At 38.7% G+C, this 19474-nt stretch overlaps 2 protein-coding genes across 6 annotated transcripts in view; one reads left to right on the forward strand and one right to left on the reverse strand.

Annotated features, from left to right (window-relative positions):
• Positions 1 to 65: 65 nt before the first annotated feature.
• On the forward strand, positions 66 to 12028 carry LOC145468875 (uncharacterized). 2 transcript variants are annotated; one of them, XM_081452578.1, is made up of 9 exons: positions 66 to 897; positions 1792 to 1855; positions 2438 to 3144; positions 4166 to 4283; positions 5216 to 5341; positions 6068 to 6142; positions 6716 to 6815; positions 8240 to 8306; positions 9105 to 12028. In XM_081452578.1, exons 3-9 carry the CDS (start codon positions 2572 to 2574, stop codon positions 10668 to 10670), a joined length of 2625 nt encoding a protein of 874 aa, XP_081308704.1. In that variant the 5' UTR covers positions 66 to 897; positions 1792 to 1855; positions 2438 to 2571; the 3' UTR covers positions 10671 to 12028. The 2 variants fall into 2 exon arrangements, with proteins under 2 accessions (XP_081308704.1, XP_081308703.1); XM_081452577.1 differs by lacking the exon at positions 1792 to 1855.
• An 83-nt stretch (positions 12029 to 12111) lies between these two features.
• Positions 12112 to 19474, reverse strand: part of LOC145468878 (nuclear factor 1 C-type-like) — a 37708-nt gene continuing 30345 nt past the window's right edge. For all 4 annotated transcript variants that reach the window (XM_081452584.1, XM_081452582.1, XM_081452583.1 and 1 more), the window contains one exon: positions 12112 to 19390. In XM_081452584.1, the coding sequence (XP_081308710.1) occupies positions 19320 to 19390 (71 nt within the window). In that variant the 3' untranslated portion in view covers positions 12112 to 19319. The remainder of the gene's footprint in view (positions 19391 to 19474) is intronic.

Raw genomic sequence — 19474 nt, forward strand, 5'->3', positions numbered from 1 at the left:
TGTAGTATCGTTGGTGTCCATGTATACCGTGAAACTCGTATGTGTAATCAAATGGTGGCGAGTGAAATTAGGAAATAATTCCACGCGCGTGTTGTCAAAATTCTCATAATTTCCCAAGCCTTTCAATCATGGATCATTATAACCACTCTATATCGGTTAATGCCAAAATCACGGAATCAAAAACTGCCCAATCATTAGTGAACATGTTGCTGTCAATTTTGTGGTACAATAGGTTACCATAGCAACAATATGACCTGCTAAAAACACCGTTAATTTTAGCTTTAGGCGCTTTCACCTCAAAAACCAGCTCGGAAATGGCTGCGAGCTGCTGGGATCAGTGGTTGACAGCCAGATTACTTGGCGCATCCGGGTTGGCGCAGAACGTTTTCTTTTAATGAAAGAGAGAATCCTCCTAGCGGAAAATTTACGAAGTGCTCGCTACTCGCCATCTGTATTTTCTAAAGTGCTCGCTGCTCGCAAGACAAATTTGATCACTGTCCTTGCTCGCAAAAATAAACGCACTACCCGCATGTTCGCAAATGCTCGCAAATACCATTCGGTACCCCTTCTTGGAAACGCTTAGCTTCTGTTGGATGAGCCCCAAGCAAAACGTTAGAAATTGGGAACGAGTCAATGTTCACAGATCCCGCGGGTCGCGGGCAGTTCACATTCCATCATTCATTCCATCGCTTCCCAGTAACGCTGGCATATCATGAAGTCACGACGTTTAGCTTCGTTGTCCCTTTTCGTGACGTTTTGCGGGAGACATACCCGCTAGGACGCTTTATCTTTCATCATCATGAAAGTTGTTCTGTCAAACTCTGCAAAGCCGGTAAATATCATTCATATTGTGTGATGTAAACATCAGCTTTGGAGTCACTGATGAAAGCATAGCAGGTGAGATTTTTTGTTATTCGTTCGCATAATAGAAGCTATATAGGCCGGCTTAATTCGATTGGTCTCGACGATGAACGTTTGTAAAGCACTGGTCTTTATTTTACTCTGCGTGTAGAATCTAGGAACATTTTTTTGAGAATACTTTGTCAAGCTTACTCGCTGCGACCTCATACATGATCGATGCATGCCGAATTCTTCGTTTGATCCGTCAAAGGAAAACATACGTGCTATACGTGCTTCCATATGTTGACGTTTTCCGTTGTTTTCCTTTTGAAAACGAAGAAGATGGGTTAATCACTTCGTTTCGTGTACATGTAGTTCCCTTTTACGTGAATAGAGCTCTTAAAACATGTGTAATTGGATTATTTGAATGCGTCGAACGTTAAGCTTATAGTCTTAGTACGAAAAGAAAGTGAAAACAGAAGTTTTCGTTTGAATCGGTACGGTAGCTGCCGACTTTTACATTTTATATACCTCGCTTTCTGTCAACACAAAGGGCATACATACTAAACTTCATATATTTTTCTATTGCAAGATGGGGTTTTTGTAATATCTGTGATAATCGAAATCAAGTTAGGGGCCTTCACCTAGATCTTAAATTAGGAATATTTCATTCTTTTTGTCCTCTCCTATACATGGGTTGCAAGGGAATATCATATAATGGGGATAGACCTATAAATTATTAAGGAGAGGTCAAACAAGACTGGAATGGAGGTCAGGGGGGATGGTTCATTCTTCAGAAGCAGTGGTATGGGGAAAAGTTCTACTTTATATTTCCCTTTCCTAAGTCTCCTCAAACAGGCCCTTTGTAACTGCAAATGCAATGATATACCATACCATTTACTCGAAACTCCGAATAGCCTGCATAGCAGACGTTTCCTTTCCATTTTCCAGGGGGGTGGGGAGATCAAGTGAGCAAGCAAGCAAGTAAGCAAGCAAGGGAATGAGCGTGCCTGGGGTGAGCAACCCTTCACATGCTTTTCGAAATGCCTGCTATACAGGCTAAACTCTAAAGTAATGTGGAGTACTGGACCAAATCAACCCATGTACTTCCTTCTAGGCATTAGCCCTAGAAAGGAAATGGTAGACCATAAGGCCATGAACAATTGTTTGACCATGGCAGGATTTGAACCCATGACCTGTGGATTAGATCCCCAACTGACCTACAAGGCCAGGTAGATGTAGGTGACTGAATCTGAAGGCAAAATTCATCTGATCCAGAGGTCATGGGCTTAAATCCAAGCAAGATCAAAGCAGTTAAGTAAGGCACAATGGAGGTTTGCCAATGAAGTTTTGGCCGTAAAATTACAGTGTTGTAACAGGCAACTTACCTCGTAACAATATCAGCAGCCGTGCCTCGCCCACAATTTTGGGCTCTTTGTGCCAATGACGTCAAAGGCCGACAAGTACTTTATTTATCATCAAGCCCTTTCAATAGACAGAAACTCAATGAGAAACTGAAATGCTTAATATATGCTAATGACATAATATAAAGTTAGTCTCTTTACTAATTACTTTGAACTTATTTTTTTTCCTACAGTTTTAAACAGGTTAGATTAACAGCAACTTGATTTAACCACAATGTGTGTGGGAAAGTATTGAAGCCTTAAATTAAATGGAGTTGTGAATGAATGGATCTTTAAGGCCTGTCTTTGTGGATACTGTATAAGAAAAATGGTGGACTACCACATACCTAGAAATTACACACCATTCATATCAAAGGCGGCACATTTAAGGGATTCAGCTTCATATGTCAGTGGTGATGAATCAGTCCTTCCAGCAAGCACATTATCAGTGTGTAGTGATTTTGATTCTGCATCTGACATGACGTCTTTACTAATGACAGCAAGATCAACAAGCCCAACAAGTTTGTTAGGAGAAAGTGGTTTTCATCTGTCAGTTGGCAGTAAAGATCCTGTGGAAACTGTCAACTTTGAGACATGGATGAAACATGCTGATACAGATCTGGTGAGATATGACACAATCCCCTTAAAGTTGGGCAAAAGAGACACTCCAACAACCTTTGCCTTGGAGCAAGATGGTGGTAGTTTTATACCAATAAATTCCAAGGCTGTCATTTCTCCACGATCCAGAACTCCCAGTCCAGGTATGAGTAAGATGCTACTTAGCTTATCAGACCATCCTGTGGAGAGACCATGCTCTCCAAATGCTTCATCGCTGTACAAGAACACCAAAACACATTGCAACCCTTCAGAGCTGGGACAGCAGACTTACGATGAATGTATGGTGAGTCAAGAATCTCTAGGAATATTTGTATTAACATTTTGTCTATGCTCTTAACAAGGAAGACTACCTTTGATTTATATCAAAGGCAGTAAATTAAAGATTAATAATAGTCTAAACTTTTATGTAGAGCTTAAATACATCACTGTCCTAAGTGCTTAAAGATTGGCTAGTTACTCTTGACAGCGTTTTGGTACTGTAAGCATCAAAGGTGTTCTGGGGTGGATACACAATTTTGGAGAAGGGGGTTCAAGAAGGGGGTTTTAGGGATATAGGAGGTCTGGGGGCATCCTCCCCCAGAAAATTTTTAAAATTGAGGTCCTTTAAAATGGGATATCCAGAATTCTGAGGCAAAGTCAGCGTGTTATAATGTCTCATTTTCCTAATTTTGGGGTTTGACTGAACCCTGAACTCCCTCTAGATCCACTCCGGGGTGTTTGAAGTTGTATAACTGTTCAAAAAGTGAAGCAGATAATTGGGGCAAAATGTTGTGGTTGGGCATGTTCACATGTATTCAAAGGTAGGTGTGGTGTGGTGAAACCATTAATGGATCAATGGCCATTAACGTGGGAGCCAATACATGCTGAGTCAGAGCACACCCCTGAGTTTAATAATTCAAATGTTGTAAAGTGCATTATGGGATACATATATGCATAATTTTATCCTGGAGAGCTATTATGTGAAAGGGATGGGTATGCCTGTCTGGACGATTGAATTAAACTCGTAAAGAGACTCATCTTCACTTCAAGTCCCCCACCTCCCCACCCCACCCCCCATGTATCTGTCACAGCTGTTGGTATGTTTTTGTGCTGTATAAGGGGTAGCAATTAATACCTAGAAGTACAAATTATTGGTCTTGTCGTCATGTTTCATTTGTCTCCAAGTATACAGTTGTTCCAGTCTTAGTCACATATTTTCAAACAGGAGTTTTAGAATCTCTGTCAGTCTTGGATTTTACCATTTTGATTGATTGCCCCTTGTGTAGTTTTAAATTATTACATAAATTTTTCCTTTTCATTGACAGATGTTCACCACATGGGCTAACACATACCTTCAACACAGCTTAGACCAGTTTTTAATCACAGACTTGGCGAGAGACTTAGGAGATGGCATTACCCTGTTGAGTCTGGTAGAGATGTTAGGTGGGTTTATACCGCAGTGTTGCTAGAATGTCTCAAAGTAGCTGGTGTAATTGCTAGTACCCTGTGAGCAGTTTGCTTCTTCTTTGCTGAAACTAACTGCTAGTAGGGTAAATTTCTAGAGTAGGCAGCTTCCATCAAATTGTTTTAAAGAATCAGAAAAATATCCCTGACCAGCAGAGTAGCCAGCCAAATATGTTGCTCTTTGTCTTTCTTCTACTACTGCAACCCCAGCCAGGACTTAAGTTGCACATATTTTAATTCAGAATCCATTGCACTAGCTATTGGCTAAGTGTGCTGAGCCTCCTGCATTATGCAATTACTTGGCACTTTTGTACATGTTCCTTCACATAACTATTTATTAAATGAATAAGTTAACAGATAGTTTCTTTGACCATGCATATTTGCCACTCTCCTAATGAGGCTGTTCAAAACCAATGTTAAGAATGTAGCCCGTAATGGAACAAATTATTGTAAGTGAACATAAAATGGATGCATACGAGCTAAGTGCTGCGCTTATCTCCAGTTTCATACAGTAGCATGAAGCGACCAGGAGTATTTGTAATCCACCTGCTTGGGATGGTAGTCCATCCCAGGGTTTTCCCATTAGCATTAAATTTGCCGGTGCCCTTTGTATACACCTGGGTAGAGAGATGCACTCTGAGAGTAAAGTTTCTTGCCCAAGAACAAAACACAATGTCCCTGGCCAGAGCTCAAACCCAGACTGTTTGATCTAGAGGCCAGTGCATTAACCATAAGCTACCTCACCTCCACTGTAAGTGAACTTACCATCGTATTAATTCCCAATTGGCAACAGGAGTTAGACCAGTTCCCAGTCCATCTTGTTCTAGCAATCAACAAAATAATAAGGATTGTTTTACATTCAATTTTATTCATTTTTGTAATCATGTTTTTCTTGATAATCTGCTCCACAGCTGGGGAGTACCCACCTCAAATCCACATAAAGCCGGCACTAGATGTCCAGAAGATGGAAAATATCCAGACCTGTCTGGAGTTTTTGGAGCATTATGGTGTGTCAATCAATGGTGTTACTGCTGATGGTAAGAAACAGAGGAACCATTCTTTTATACCCTCAATGATCTTTGTTTTCCTAATTTTCTGTTACTGTGTGGGTTACTGGGGTAAAGACATGGAGCCCTGTGAAATTAATTGTGAATTAACTTTAATTTCACTTGCATTTCCAGAAACTTCAAATTCTGAGAACTCAATAACAATTTAAGATGATTTCCAACATTCAGGGAATAATGGCCCAAAAATTGAGTTACCTTGAAAAAACCTCATGGCATGGTAATATTTTGAATATAGTTTAGAAGAACTTATCAAGACTTTTAAGCTCTCAAGCTGACTCCATGAGGGAAAATTGAACTTAAAGTTATCCATATTTCAATTAAAACAGGCGTTTCATGTCAGTAAGAAACACAATAACAAACGCTTTAAGCATTTTTACGAGCTTTGACATTAACTTTCTTGAGAATGCTTGAGAATTTAATCACAGGGTCCCTGAGAGAAATGAACTAAAAAGAGTTGTTTTAATATTCCCAAAGTTACCATGCTATGAGTAGATTTTTGGTAAATAATTTTTGCACTTATTGCTCAAACTTTGAGCGGAATCCATCTTAATAGGCCAAAATGCATGTTGTTATAGATAAAAATAATAGCCTTGTTACAGTTAATAAGTATACTAATAATAATCAATGCTATTTTTGCACTATTGTTGTTCTTTAGCCACATTAATGCTTTGTAAAATGTCATTGTTTAATTCTCAGATGTAGTGAAAGGAAATCTCAAGGTGGTGCTTGCCTTATGCCATAGCCTCCAGAGACACTTTGGTTCAAGTGCAGGTACCAATAATTCTGTTATGAAGATAACTCAAAGACAATACAGTAGTAAAGAACCTTGTATGGTGTAATAATTATTGTATCAGCAAGCCCTGTCACAATGTGCTAGCAGTTGGCAATTCTGTTGTCTGCAGTGAATTACTTGCTGCCTGCTTCACAGTGCATTTAACTAATCCTGGCCAATAAAAGATCCTTCTCTGGGCTTCATTGCCCAATACATCTGTTATCCTGCCTGCTACTACAAAGCATTTTGACAGGGCTTACCAGCTTGCTGTTTCTTCTTGAAGTTCTCTGCTGCACAGAGGCTCCATTACCAGCCACTTTCTAGGGGAAGTGACAACCTTGTTTCTAGGCCGAGACCCTGAAAGTGAGGTTGGGGAAATGAGTGTTGCTTTCATCCATTGAAGAAACAAAGACTAAGCTTGAGTGAGCGGCCAAAATGGTACCTCTGCTGCAACTCCCAGACTACCTTTATTTTTAATCATTTGGTTATGTTTTGGGAAAAATCTGAGACCATGGCAGTGTGATCTTTGTCTTATGACCAAGAAAGACAACAATGTCATTATCTTATTTTAGTGCATAATCGTCAAGTTGAACAACTGGAGCACAAAGATGACTTGTTGACTTTTAACTGGGTATCAAAGCTTACTGGAAAACAAATTGTTGATTTTCAGAGGTAAGTATTTTTGCTTTATTCCATGTGTAGTTGGGGATAAAAGTAGGGGTGAGGGGTGTGGCTAGGTTTTCTTGCTTCCTATAGTCTTCTCGCCTGCTTCCAGGTTTAATAATTTAGTCATTATTATTTTATTAAATGGAAATTTTACATTTTTTGCACACTTAACCAGCCTTCTCAGTAATCCCTGTCCTAAATTATGCCCTTTTCCATTCAAAAAGCTTTCCCAATCTTCATTCCTTATCTCTAGAGGGACAACAATACCAGCCTGTGAACAGGCTCTCCAGTCAAGGATGTGGGGAAGAGAAAGTGGGAAGAAAGAGGACAGAAGAGAGAGGAGGAAGAGAGAGAGGAGGGGGGGATGCCCCAACTCCAACACCCCCCCCCCCCAGTCCCCTCTTGGCCACTTCACTCTTAGCCATTTCGTTATTGGCCCTTCCAACAGATCCTTCTAGCCAGTGCCTGCTCACAGGCTAAAACAACACTTTTACATGTTTTCTATAAAAGTGATCACATCTAACTTCTTAATACCATGTCACTGTTTGCCAAGTAGGCAGGTATCAAGAATCAAGAAAATTATCAGCTATGGGATCATATATCTTTCTGATGCATGTGTACAACCAAATTCTAAGAACTATAATAAAAGAGTTGTGTTAGTTACACTCAGTAAGGAGAATTCATATTTTGAGCCTAGAGGGAATTAAAAGAGATCAAAGTATCAGTGTGTGGACCTTTGGATAACGATATCCGTACTACTGAAACTGGTTGCAGTTTTTTTATCATCAGAGAGATAAAGAATGGCGTTTACTGCAAATGGCAACTATGACAGTTGACAGACAGGCAGCTGGCAGTTGACAAACAGTCGACCAACAGGTGGCCAACAATTTTTTTGGGGGAGCTGTTCATCGCAACTACCCCTTATTTAGCTGAATGTACACTGAAGGGAGAATATTCATATTTGCAATGAATAGGAGACTTTTCTGTATCAATCAATCAATCAATCAATCAATCAATCAATCAATCGATCAATCAATCAATCAACCTTGATTTGCGCTCACTCTTGCTTAAAAAGTTGCAATGTTCAATGAAAATATTAAAAGTAAAAGTTAGAGTACTAGCTGCCTGGAGTAACCATAGGGGCTAGTGGAGCCAGGCAGCCAGCCACTATTTATTTGTGTTGGATCGATTTAAGGATTAGTGGAAAATAAAACAACATCAGAGGCAATTTTTGCTGTTTGCCATTTGTCGTAAACGTCATTCTTAAACTCTCTAATATTGTCTTTAGGCAACTAAGTGGTCAGCTATGACAGTGGAAATTTAGTGGTTGTTTGATTATTTCTCTGGCTGAAGTATCATTAGTTGTTCATATGATATTTTCTTAAGTTAGACGAAGTGTTCTTTCCTCTTATTTCTGTTTTATGTTGCAGCTTTCAAGATGGTACAGTGTTATGTCTGCTCTTGAACAAGATCATTGAGGGTGTTATTCCTGACTTGGTAATCAAAAGTTATGTGTGAGCTACGATGACAAATAATATTTTGTGGGTGGGTTCCTCAAAACTTGAATTATTGCGTCAGCGATCGTGCAATAAGAACCCATACAGTGTGCACCCCTGTCCCAAATTCATCTAATCTGGAGTTGATGATTTTCTAACCCCCTCCCCTTTATTTAATGTTGGGCAGTTGCGACGATTTCTCGTAAAGTTATGTAAATCCCAACATTGGTTGGGACAGAGAGAGGTATATATTAATGTTCAGATTTATGGTTTTCTGCTAGAATTCTCAAGATGTTAATCTGCCTTAATAAGAACTACAATCGTCTCGGTTTCGCATCGTTTAAAATTTAGCGTAAACCTCTCAAATTTGTCGACGGTTTGTAATCCGTTTCAATCTTCTCCATCCTTAACCAACGTTGTCCCGTGATGGGTTATTATAATCTCTTGGATGTTTTTCTATCGTAGCAAACTATTATTTTTAGGTTTCCTTTAATTTAAAGGTAATTTTGTCCATGGCCCAAATAATTAAAAATGCCGTGACTGAACCCCTTTAACACGTCTGTTTCTGATTGTAGCGTCAAAGCTTGCATATAAGGTGGCTACATCTTGAAAAAAATAACCATTTTTCAAGTTCATACTCATTGCAATCGGTCTCATTCTTTTCCAGTCAAAACCATCCTTGTGTCTTTTTGTCTTATCAAGATAACATCTTTGGCGTTCTCTTTTACCCCACTTGAAGATTATTCCACTTTTATCTCGACTGAAAGGTAATTTGGTTTATACATCAATTGTTTTGCAGGTCTTAGAATTTGGCTCAGCAGCTGAAAAGATCAGCCTTGCCTTGAAAGTGTCATCTGAGCAGTTAAATATTGGAACAGGTTTACGGGTAGACGCCATCATGAACCAAAAGTGTGAAGAAAAATTCATGGAATACCTGGAAGCATTGCACCAAGTTTATTCCAGCAAATCTAAGAAAGTGTACGATTCATTCGAGCAGAGAAAAGTGAGAAGGGAACTTAAGAGACAGCAGCTTAAAGAACGTAGGCTTAAATCCGAGCGAATGGGCTCCGAGTTGACTTATCTTGGGGAACTGAGCCAAAATAAATCCCGTATTGCCCGGGAGAAGTTGCAGGTTTCTCTTGCAAATGCCTCCAGGCGCGTACCAAGCAAAGGAATTTTAGAGAACACAGGTCGGCAAATTGGTGAATCGGAACACATCGCTCTGACAAATGACTCAACGAAAATGCCGAGCGATGGAACTATAATTGGCACTAAAAGACAACTGGATGAGTTAAAAAAAGAACTAGAACTGCTGAAGCTTGAATGTAGCGAGTCTCGCGATGAAAATGACTGTAAGAGTTTTGCAACGCCAGATAGTTATAAGCACGATTCAAAGCTGCTAAGTGCACTGGACAAGCCAAAAAATCCCAGGCATGAGCTCAGAGAGTTGTGTCGTGGCAGCACAAATGGAAATATGAACGAGAAAAGCAAGACGACCATTCACAATGGTGATGTGTCCGTAGCTTTAAGAGAAAAGCCGTTTGAAACTGCTTCTGACGATAATCAGCCTCGTTTTGGTGGATGTTACCTTGGCAACATCTCCAGCAGCTTTGACGGTTCAAGGAGGCGCGGGCTGGATCGATCACGTGACGAGCTGAGTTTTACGTTCAAAGATACGGATGTGCTACCTCGAACCTCTGTTCATGAGGGAACCAGGACGTTTCTACCACACGACTCCTCTGAAGCATCCGTGTTTAATTCAAAAGCAGATATAGCCAGTGGTAGTAACTTACACCTTAAACCTGGCACAACTGAGACTAAAGGTATTAGTAACTTGTTCGAAGTCGACTTCGATGATGTAGATGCAGATGTTAAAAAGAATCATGATCGCGAAAATTCAACATTGAGAAGAATGCTCAGAGCTGGAGAACTGTCAAGACTGGAAAGTGGCAAGTTAAGACGTGATTTATATAGTACGCATTCAACAAGCCATGGGAAAACAAGAGTATGTGGTGAAGCGAAGACGACGCTAGCTACTTCCTCCGCTACTGAAAACAAAAGAGAACGGTTGTATGGGTCGTTAGGTGCGTTACCTTCGAGAAAGCCGATGTACAAGGAAGAAAAAGTATCTATACGCGATAAAACTTCCACAGAAGCACCCACTAAAGACTCGTCTAAAGAACCAAGGCAGCTGCAAAGGAGCCCTTCGAAAGAAAAGCGTTACAGGGAACAAGTATTGGCCAAGAAATCAACTAGAAGTGTTGAACCGTCTCACTCATCAAAAACTCATTTACATGCCCTAACGGCCTTAATAAGGATGAGCGCTAAAAATGCTGGTGGCATGTTTGGCGAGGAAGCGCAATGAGTAAGCTACAGATATTGTAAAATTCTCCCAGCAGATCGCCTTACATAGTTCTGATAATTTGGTGTTGCATCGTGACAAATAACGGTAAACTTTAACTAATAATTTTCTTCTTTATCTTCACTTGTCCACTTGTAAGTAGAATCCCTTCCAACAGTGAAATTGGTCTGTGCTTTGGCTCTATGCTTGCTAAGCTCTATAATTGATTAAAAAGTCTCGTACCACTCGTTTTAACCAATCAGGGCAAACGCCGTTTTTTTCAACCAATCAGGATTAAAACCAAAACCATGTTGTATAATTCCTTCAACTGATTAAAATGGTAGCACTAGACAAGTATCAATGTGACTTTTTTGAATAGTATCTCATTGATTAAAGGAGCTCAGTCACGGCATTTTCGTCCCCCAACAAAATTACCTTTAAATCGAAGGAAATCTGAAAATGATAGTGTACTGAGATAGAAAAACACCAAAGAGACAATATAAAACCATAAAGGAACAAGGATGGTTAAGGATGGAGAAGACTGACATGGATGGCAAACGACGAACTTGCAAAAATTTAGGCCAATCTTTTAAGACGCGCAAACCGTGACGTAGCTCCTTTAATATTTTACGCCAGTTGTCATTTACGATGATCTTAAGTTCTATCCATTCCTCTTTCGGGCGTTTTCACTCGTTATTACAACTTACAACGGCTATATTGCCCGAGGAGGGGGGGGGCATATAAAAAGGACGGGGGTGCTCGTGGACGATTTTTTTTGCCATTTGTTGACTATATTGTTCCAGTAGAGTCGACCACAGCGACGCATACATTTTACAATATATTATAGTTAATCAACACAACAAAACAGTTTGTGGTGTTGGAAGAACACTCGAAAAGCTTCAGCTTTTAATAGGCCATTTCCGAGTCACCTTGTGCCTCTGTTTGAAAACGAGTCCTAGAGCAAAACCTTTCATTTGAAATGAGTGATTTGCATTTTAATAAATCTGTCAGGGGGAAACATTTTCATGTAACCAATGGTTTCGCACGAAGTGTCGTTTTGACACAGAGGCTAAAGGCAAATCGGAAATGGCCTATTAAAAACTGAAGCTTTTCGAGTGTTCTTCCAACACCACAAACTGTTTGTTGTGTTGGTTAACTATAATATATTGTAAAATGTATGCGTCGCTGAAATGGCTTATCGCCTGCCTTTGGCTCGCGATTCACGAACTATTCTTGTGTTTGCCCAACTTCGCGGGAAGTTTATATTATGAAGTCATTTGTTGTATCGCTTTTATAGCTTGATAATTCTCTTGTAATGAAGATTTCTAAAAAATCAAATTTTTTATAGTGAATATGTTCAATAAAATATATCAAAAACTGGATCATTGGATAATGCAATTCAAGAGTTTTAATTGGCTTAGCCATCATGGTATACAGGGGCGTACCGAGGTTTTTGAATAGTTGCAGGCCTGTTTTTAACGTGAAAGTCGTTATCACGCCGAAGGCGTGTATCGAGCGCCTTCTAGTGGGGTACGGGGGCATGTTGCCCCGGGAAATGTTTTTAACTGAAACTTCTAAAACGCCGTTTCATTCATGCATTCCTACGACTCGAAAAATGTTTGTGAAGGCAAGATATATACCCTGAATTTTACCGTAATCAGAGAGAACTAGATAACCAAAATTGTCATAATCCAGTATTCACTAAACGAGAAATGGCTATTTTGTTTGTCGTGAAGTGTAAATTGACCGTGTTATTTGCCACGAATGAGTGTGATTTGACTCCCTTTTACCACGCCCACAAGTTTGGGAAACAAAAAAAAAACTATTCCTAGAAGGGTTGCAAACCCCAATCCTACCCCTGGATCCACCTGTGGCCGCTTTTAGATATATTAATAGAACCACTGGTGCCTCTAATCATTATACATTTGCCGCTCGACTGTCGCCGTTTTGCTAAGGTCAGATCGGGAGTACGAAAGGTTAAAATGGCAAACTTTTTCTCTTGCCATTTGAGAGAGTAGAACTACTTGGTAGCCTAGAAGAGGATCTCCATCCTCCTGCTTCCACAGGCTGCGAAATCGTCAAGGATATCTCAGCATTCAAAGAAACATCATGCTTATGAATATGCATTAGTGCAAGTCCATTAAGACGATCCTCTTTCATTGTTTGTGAGGAATTTTCAGGAAATTGGTTATCCCTTACAACAGCACAATAATATGTAGAGCGGGTAGGCTGAAAATTTGTAGCCCCAGGCCTACGGACCTATAGGCTCGCTACGTCCCTGGTATAGGTATATGAACAACAACTCTATGCTCTAAATATGTATAAACAATAGCCTTCATTTGGGGCGAAAATATGCTAGGATATATGTCCGTGGACATTATCTGTTCCGAGATGCGAACAGGAATATTCTCGGATATTCCCCAGTTTTAGCTGGAGAATATTCGGTCACGTGACGTATTTAGACCAATCGTGCGCCAGCGAAAATTTTTGATGGATTATAAGTAAGAATACGCCTAATTTCTTTGGGACAATTATTCTTGGAAAAACTGCGATGGACTAACCTAGAGTAAGCTAACCCGAATTACCAGAATTATAAGCTTGGCTGTTTTGAAATAGGAAAAACTCCTAATCTGGAAGCGGGTAAAAGCCACGGGTGCCTTCGATTATGTCAAAGGACCCCAAAGATTCCGGAACTTTTGGTCGGAAGTCAAATGGAAAGGTCCATTTCACTTCCGCCCGACTGGAATATTCGGGATCACCTCTGGACGTGGTCCCGATATTCCTATCGAAATTATTTGCCGTTCCATTTCAACAAACCGGTTCATTGCCCTTGGGAAAGGAATAAAAAATCGTAAGAGCCATTCACCTTAGTTGGCCCGCTTTGATCGAAAAATGTCGTTCCATTTTCCTCAGGTATTCCCACTGGTCGCTGACTGGCCATAGTCGGTTTGGCATAATAGAAAGCACCCCACATCTTTGATATTCCAGCGGAAGTCTACCCTGGGAACGAGGTTGCCACTCGTCACGTGATCAGGCCGTGCAGACTGAAAGCGCGCGAAAATTTGCCGGTAGACGCGGCTGCCACTCATCACACATGCTCCCCAAAGACACAAGTGTGAAACATGTGCACAAGTTTTTAGAGGCTGGCAATTTTTTACACTAAACCGTACACGAAATTCTGTGCTGTTGCTCAGATATAAGGGTACTAATAGTTGTCAACATTGAGGTAATGGAGCTGCACCCCAGAATAGACGGAGGAGAAGTTATATTTCGCAAGAAGATCCACTTGTCAAGGTTTCCTTTCCAAAACGGTAAGCTTGTATGAAAACCTAAGCCTATTCGCCCACACTTTATGTAGAAATTTAAAATATCAATGGCTCCTTCTTCTATGAAAAGGGAGTTTACTTTAATTGAATCTATTATTCAGTGGCAATATCGAGTGGCTTAACCTTTACTTGCTTAATTCTTCTGAACAACATCTAATGGCGGACACGCAAGAAATAACATGCTTGAAAAATACCCGACAATTTTTGCCTTTAAACCTGTGGTTTAATACAAATTGTGAAAGAAAATATGCATATCTTGATGTAAGGCCAAACTCGTTTTCATACGCAAGGTTCAGTTTGCAAGCCTCAAGTCTGGTCGCAAGAGTCATCTGAAATTCAGGCTACATATATCTTATGGTTTTGGTAGCAGTTCGTAAAATAACTCTGACAGATTGAGACAGGTCAGAACTATGGTGTTGTTCATGAAAATGGCTAATGTAGGCCTTGTGATACTTTAGACTGGGCCCAGAAGTTTTCCAATTTTAGTATCAATTTCAGGCAAGATGTGCAATGTGAGTAACATGGCCTTGAGAAATGCAATCTTGCCATGCCTGAACACTACCAGTCAGGTGCCTCCCCATTTCTGGGTGCCTCTTAGGCTTAATGTCTGCTGCTGTCAAGTTCAGTCTTCATTCCACCCCAGGAAAAAGTATCTTGAGAGCAAGCATTGGCCTATATTCCTGAAAAACAGGTAATAATCAAGCCTATCATCAATATTTGCTGACCACCCCCCCCCCCTCTCATGCCCAGTGCCTCAAAGATTCCCTGGCTACTTGTGAGTGAGTGTTAACTAATCTGCTACCAATATTATTGTTTTCTTTAAAAAAAAAATGCCCTGCTTGCAAGGATTCTTCATGTGTATTCAACTGACCTCCGAGTCTCCTTAGAATAGGGAAACGTTGAAATAATTACCTATTTAAGGAGCCATTTATCTGGGGACTCAAAAATATCCCCACATCTCCTGGTGTAATTGCAATTTTATGGATTAGTGACTTTCTTACTTGTGCAACTTGATCATTCTGAGTGTAATAATATTCAAGTTCATCATAATCTGAATTTCAGTGACTCCATGTCGTGCATTGTGCATCACAACAGTTTTGGTTGCTGGTGACCTTAAAGGGAAGGATTTCATGGATTTGTGCATGTCTGTATTATTTATTAGCCTGTGCACACTTTTTGGCACAGGCCCAGTTTTGCATTGTTTATTAACCAATCAGAAGCAAGTCATCTAATTTTGCATGTAAATAGCTGTAAAATCATCAACTGTAGAATAAATCATACAGGTCAAAACTAAATTCATCGGTTGACAGTGTTGGTAAGATCTAATGAAATCTTCTGAGAATTTTGGTCATCCATCATTCTACCACAACAAACTATAGCGTGTGATTACTGAACTACATCTGAGTGGGGTTTTTGAAGTGATAACATTGATAAGAAGCGAACAAAAGTATTTTGATTTTGAGACATGCGCTGAACTGTGAAAACTGCCCTTTAAGTCCATTGCTTATTTCATTCGTGAAAAATAATGTCATCTAATATTTTGAGGCATACTTATAAATAAATTGTGGTTGGTGTAAAGGGATCAAAGATGTGTATGGCACAATACACTGTCTTGGAATTGCTCACTAATATAAGAAGACAGAACCTTCACCATTATTGTAGTAGGTGATATGGGTATAAGCAGACAACTGCAGACACAAATTTGTTTTCCTTTAATTTCACATCAGTAACAGCTTGTACATGTAAGATTACACAGTTGTAACAATTGTTTCCCAAGGAATTGCCCTTTTAAGAAAATAATTTACAATTGTGTCTGTACTGGAATCTTGATATGTACTCTACATCTCCAAAAACAATCTGTGCAAAACTGTAAAATAATTAAGCATTTAGGTGCACCAAAGCAACAGACTGAGCTCAAAGAAATGAAGTAGTTAAACTCTCGAATGGAAACTTGAATTTATTGTCAGTAGCATTAAATGTATTTGGCATTTCTGCATAGTTGGGTACTCAAAACACTATAACAGTTCTTAAATTAAGTCAGGCCACTTTCCTTTCTCTTAGCTCTATCCACCAAGTATTAAACGGTCTAAGTAGGCAGTAAAACAATAGTTAATTAATTTTGAATCTCCCACTGAAGCCAACATAAAACAGTACCAAAATCTCCAAGATCTGTAAAATATGGCCATTATCCTGGATAGAAACCAAAACATATGCAGTGCAAGGTAACCCCAACAAAAGAACAAAAGCTCAAAAAAAAAGAAAAAAATTCTACAAAGCCCTGTCAATGTATTATTCCCAATTTTTCTTTTTTTGTAGAGGTCTCTGGGTCAATTGTCCATTGAACACTAGAATTCCAGGCAAAGAGAGGGAATGAAGCAATCAAGACATAAATGGATAGATATTTCACTTCAGTTCAGAGTTGTAGAATGAATGCTTGTGCAGACTGTTGCAGTTTCCTTGCAGCTAGTGTTTCAACACCTACTCTTGCTTTATCCTTGAATACAAAAAACAATAAATAAAAACAAACAGCCATGGACAGAATTATCATGCCACAATCCAATGCAAAATATAAAAAAAGCTTGTAAACTGTTTAGTGCAAATCAGGTACAAAACTATTAGCATTCTGAAATTTTTAAGTGTGCCTGCCACTTGCTAATAATATTCTACAAAAAATGAAAACCATGAAGAGATGTCTTGTAAAGCATTTTTGTAATATATTACTGGAATTATCTTATGAAGACTACAAAATATCTGAACCATACAAATGTCCTGTAGGAAAACTATTATCAGTAAAAAAAGCATCCCTTTTACAAAAGATAGCCCTATTTATAAAATCTCTACAACTACATGTAAGCCCAAAGTCAGCTGCTCTCAGCAGTTAGAAGTACGGTATTATGACATTTCATCATTACAATCTCCACACATCTTCGTCAAACTACAAAATTTATCAAGACTAGTATTAAAACAAGAACTCTCTCTGGACTATTTACAGACCTGTTATACTACAAAACAATTCTATTTCTATTTGTCTATAATTTACCTACTGTATATTATTTTTCTCCTCTACAAATTATTATATAATATTACTATCAAAATTAGCGATGAAATATATCTTGCATTGCCATGTTTAATTCATTTTCAAGTTTCAAAATTTAGGGAATTATAATCTAGAAGGTGAACTGATATAAAAGGTAATACATGTGGAAAAAATAAAGTGATACAAAGACTGACTAGACCATTTTGTTTCTGCACATGAGCGGTATTATTGTAGTTATACCAGCACTAGTAAGGCCATTTGCAACAATAGGTTGTTCATAATGACCACTCCTTAAAAACAGATGTACAAGTTGCAACAAGTCAAACTGGATATCTATCTCAGCAAAGTTCTTTCACATTTGCCACAGTAACAGGCAAAGTTGCTGCCAATTTATCATATCCATAAGTTTGCCTGAAATAATGAGAGTTTTTGAGTAATTTATGCCCATGAGGAGAAAAAAAAAATCATAAACATAGGATTGATCTATTCCTATGTAATAATTCTTATTCTCCTCTATACCCAAGCAGTAAACTGTTCCCCCTGCCCCGTGACAAAGGAGGAGCGATAATGGTAGAGGTCCACTTTGTGACCTATTGCTGCAAAGGCCATTTTTGTCCACTAACATCTCCCATCCTGTATAAAATGATGAACCAGTACTGGTATACATTATTCCTAAAGATTTTGAGAAGGATGCATGAACCTTTCTTCATCAAGCTTTGAATTGACCAGAAAACCCTCAAAGCTAGGAAAACATTAACTGTACATAAGGAGCTAGGAAATCATTACATGTACCTTTAAACAAAACTAATAGCCTTGGAAAGTGCATTTCCACATTATGACAAGCTTTACTGAAATACAGACCATGTTCATTATAAATTACTGCTCTTCACTCTTCACAAGCTAGGGAACCAAAATAGTAACGATTATGTGAAAATAAAATGTATGTAATAGAAGGCTATATCACAAAGAAATTTAAATTTTGAACAATTGGCAAGCCCAGATATTACTTAAATTTGGTTTGTAAATACAATCTGCTTAACTGTAAATTTATGGAAAGGGTTGGTTTGGGGTGTGTATGAAAAAAAAAATGTTCTCCAAGTAAATCATACAATGCCATGGAATGTTGGTAAAACTGAATTAGTGTGTCCATAAATTACAATCAAAGAAGTTTTCCTTGAGTGCTGATCTTGTTCAACACTTAAAAGGATGTTAACACTCCCCATGTGAATAAGGACCTAGTTCGCAAGTTTCCAAGTCACTGGGTCACCTCATTTATGGCTAACACTTTTTGTTGACAACATTTCTTCTAAGAGGTGTATAAAGAGGGCTATTCATACTTTGTCACATAATCGTGGCAATAAAATCATTTTCCTTTTCATTTACACTGTAACTAAAACTGAAATTTACCTGCACACTATACCACCATTAGCAAGAATACAATGGAGTTTGTCTTTTCCAGACCAAACCAACTTATTTTTGACAAACGATGTCCTGTTCGCTAACATGACATTTCTCTGGTGAACACTTGATCAACCAATAACAGTAAAACCAGCCATTATATGAGTATCATTATGGTCCATAGAAAGCCATGAATGCAGTTTAAGAGTACAATAAATTACACCAAAAAACATACTTAAAATGTATATGCTGACCTTCACTGAATTTCAAAAAAAAAAAAAAGGAAAATTCACTCATCCAGTCATCCACAAAATGGTTCACAATTTTTACAAACAGCATTTATACAGATAATTTGTACTCTCTCTGCCGACAAACACCAAGCTTTTACACCTATGACAAGATTTGAATAATACTGTGACTGTGTTAGCATTTAGAAACTTAACTTGAACTATTCTATTAATTATGTGTTTACGCATGGAAATATTCTAAATATTGCGAATGTACTTAATTTCACTTTCCAAAATACTCTACTAATGCATTTTATAAATATGGTATTGTGTACAATTATTGTTCTAAAAAGCCTCTAAATTCTTTGGTTTGTACATGAATGCTTCTAATATTTTATGCAGAAATCTTTACAGAAGAACAATAACTTAAAATATGACAACCAAACTTTTTTGGATCCAACTGAGCCATTCTTTTTCAGCGCTCAGTGTTTTTTGCTAGTGGTCTTAGTCAGTATTCAGTATGGTAAACTTTGACATACCAAGTAACAGGTATGCTTTTTCCTACACCATAATGTACAACTTTTTATGTTCATTTATGACTTGCGAGGTGTGGATTTGCCAGCTTGTGGTTGGCTATTTTAATTTGCTTGTCACCAAGCTGTGTGGTGTATAGGTGGCAAGTTGTTCAGGATGATATCCGAGCAGACATAACATCCATTGACTCTGCTGTGCTGTTTACTGGGTAGAAATTCCTCTCTAGAGTTGGAGAAACATAAAAAATCATGGGATTTGATCCTTGAAACAAAATTTGGAACACTGTTTACAATACATGCAGTCAGG

The sequence above is a fragment of the Orbicella franksi genome, chromosome 14 (genome assembly GCF_964199315.1).
Source record: "Orbicella franksi chromosome 14, jaOrbFran1.1, whole genome shotgun sequence".
Lineage (NCBI taxonomy): Eukaryota > Metazoa > Cnidaria > Anthozoa > Scleractinia > Merulinidae > Orbicella > Orbicella franksi.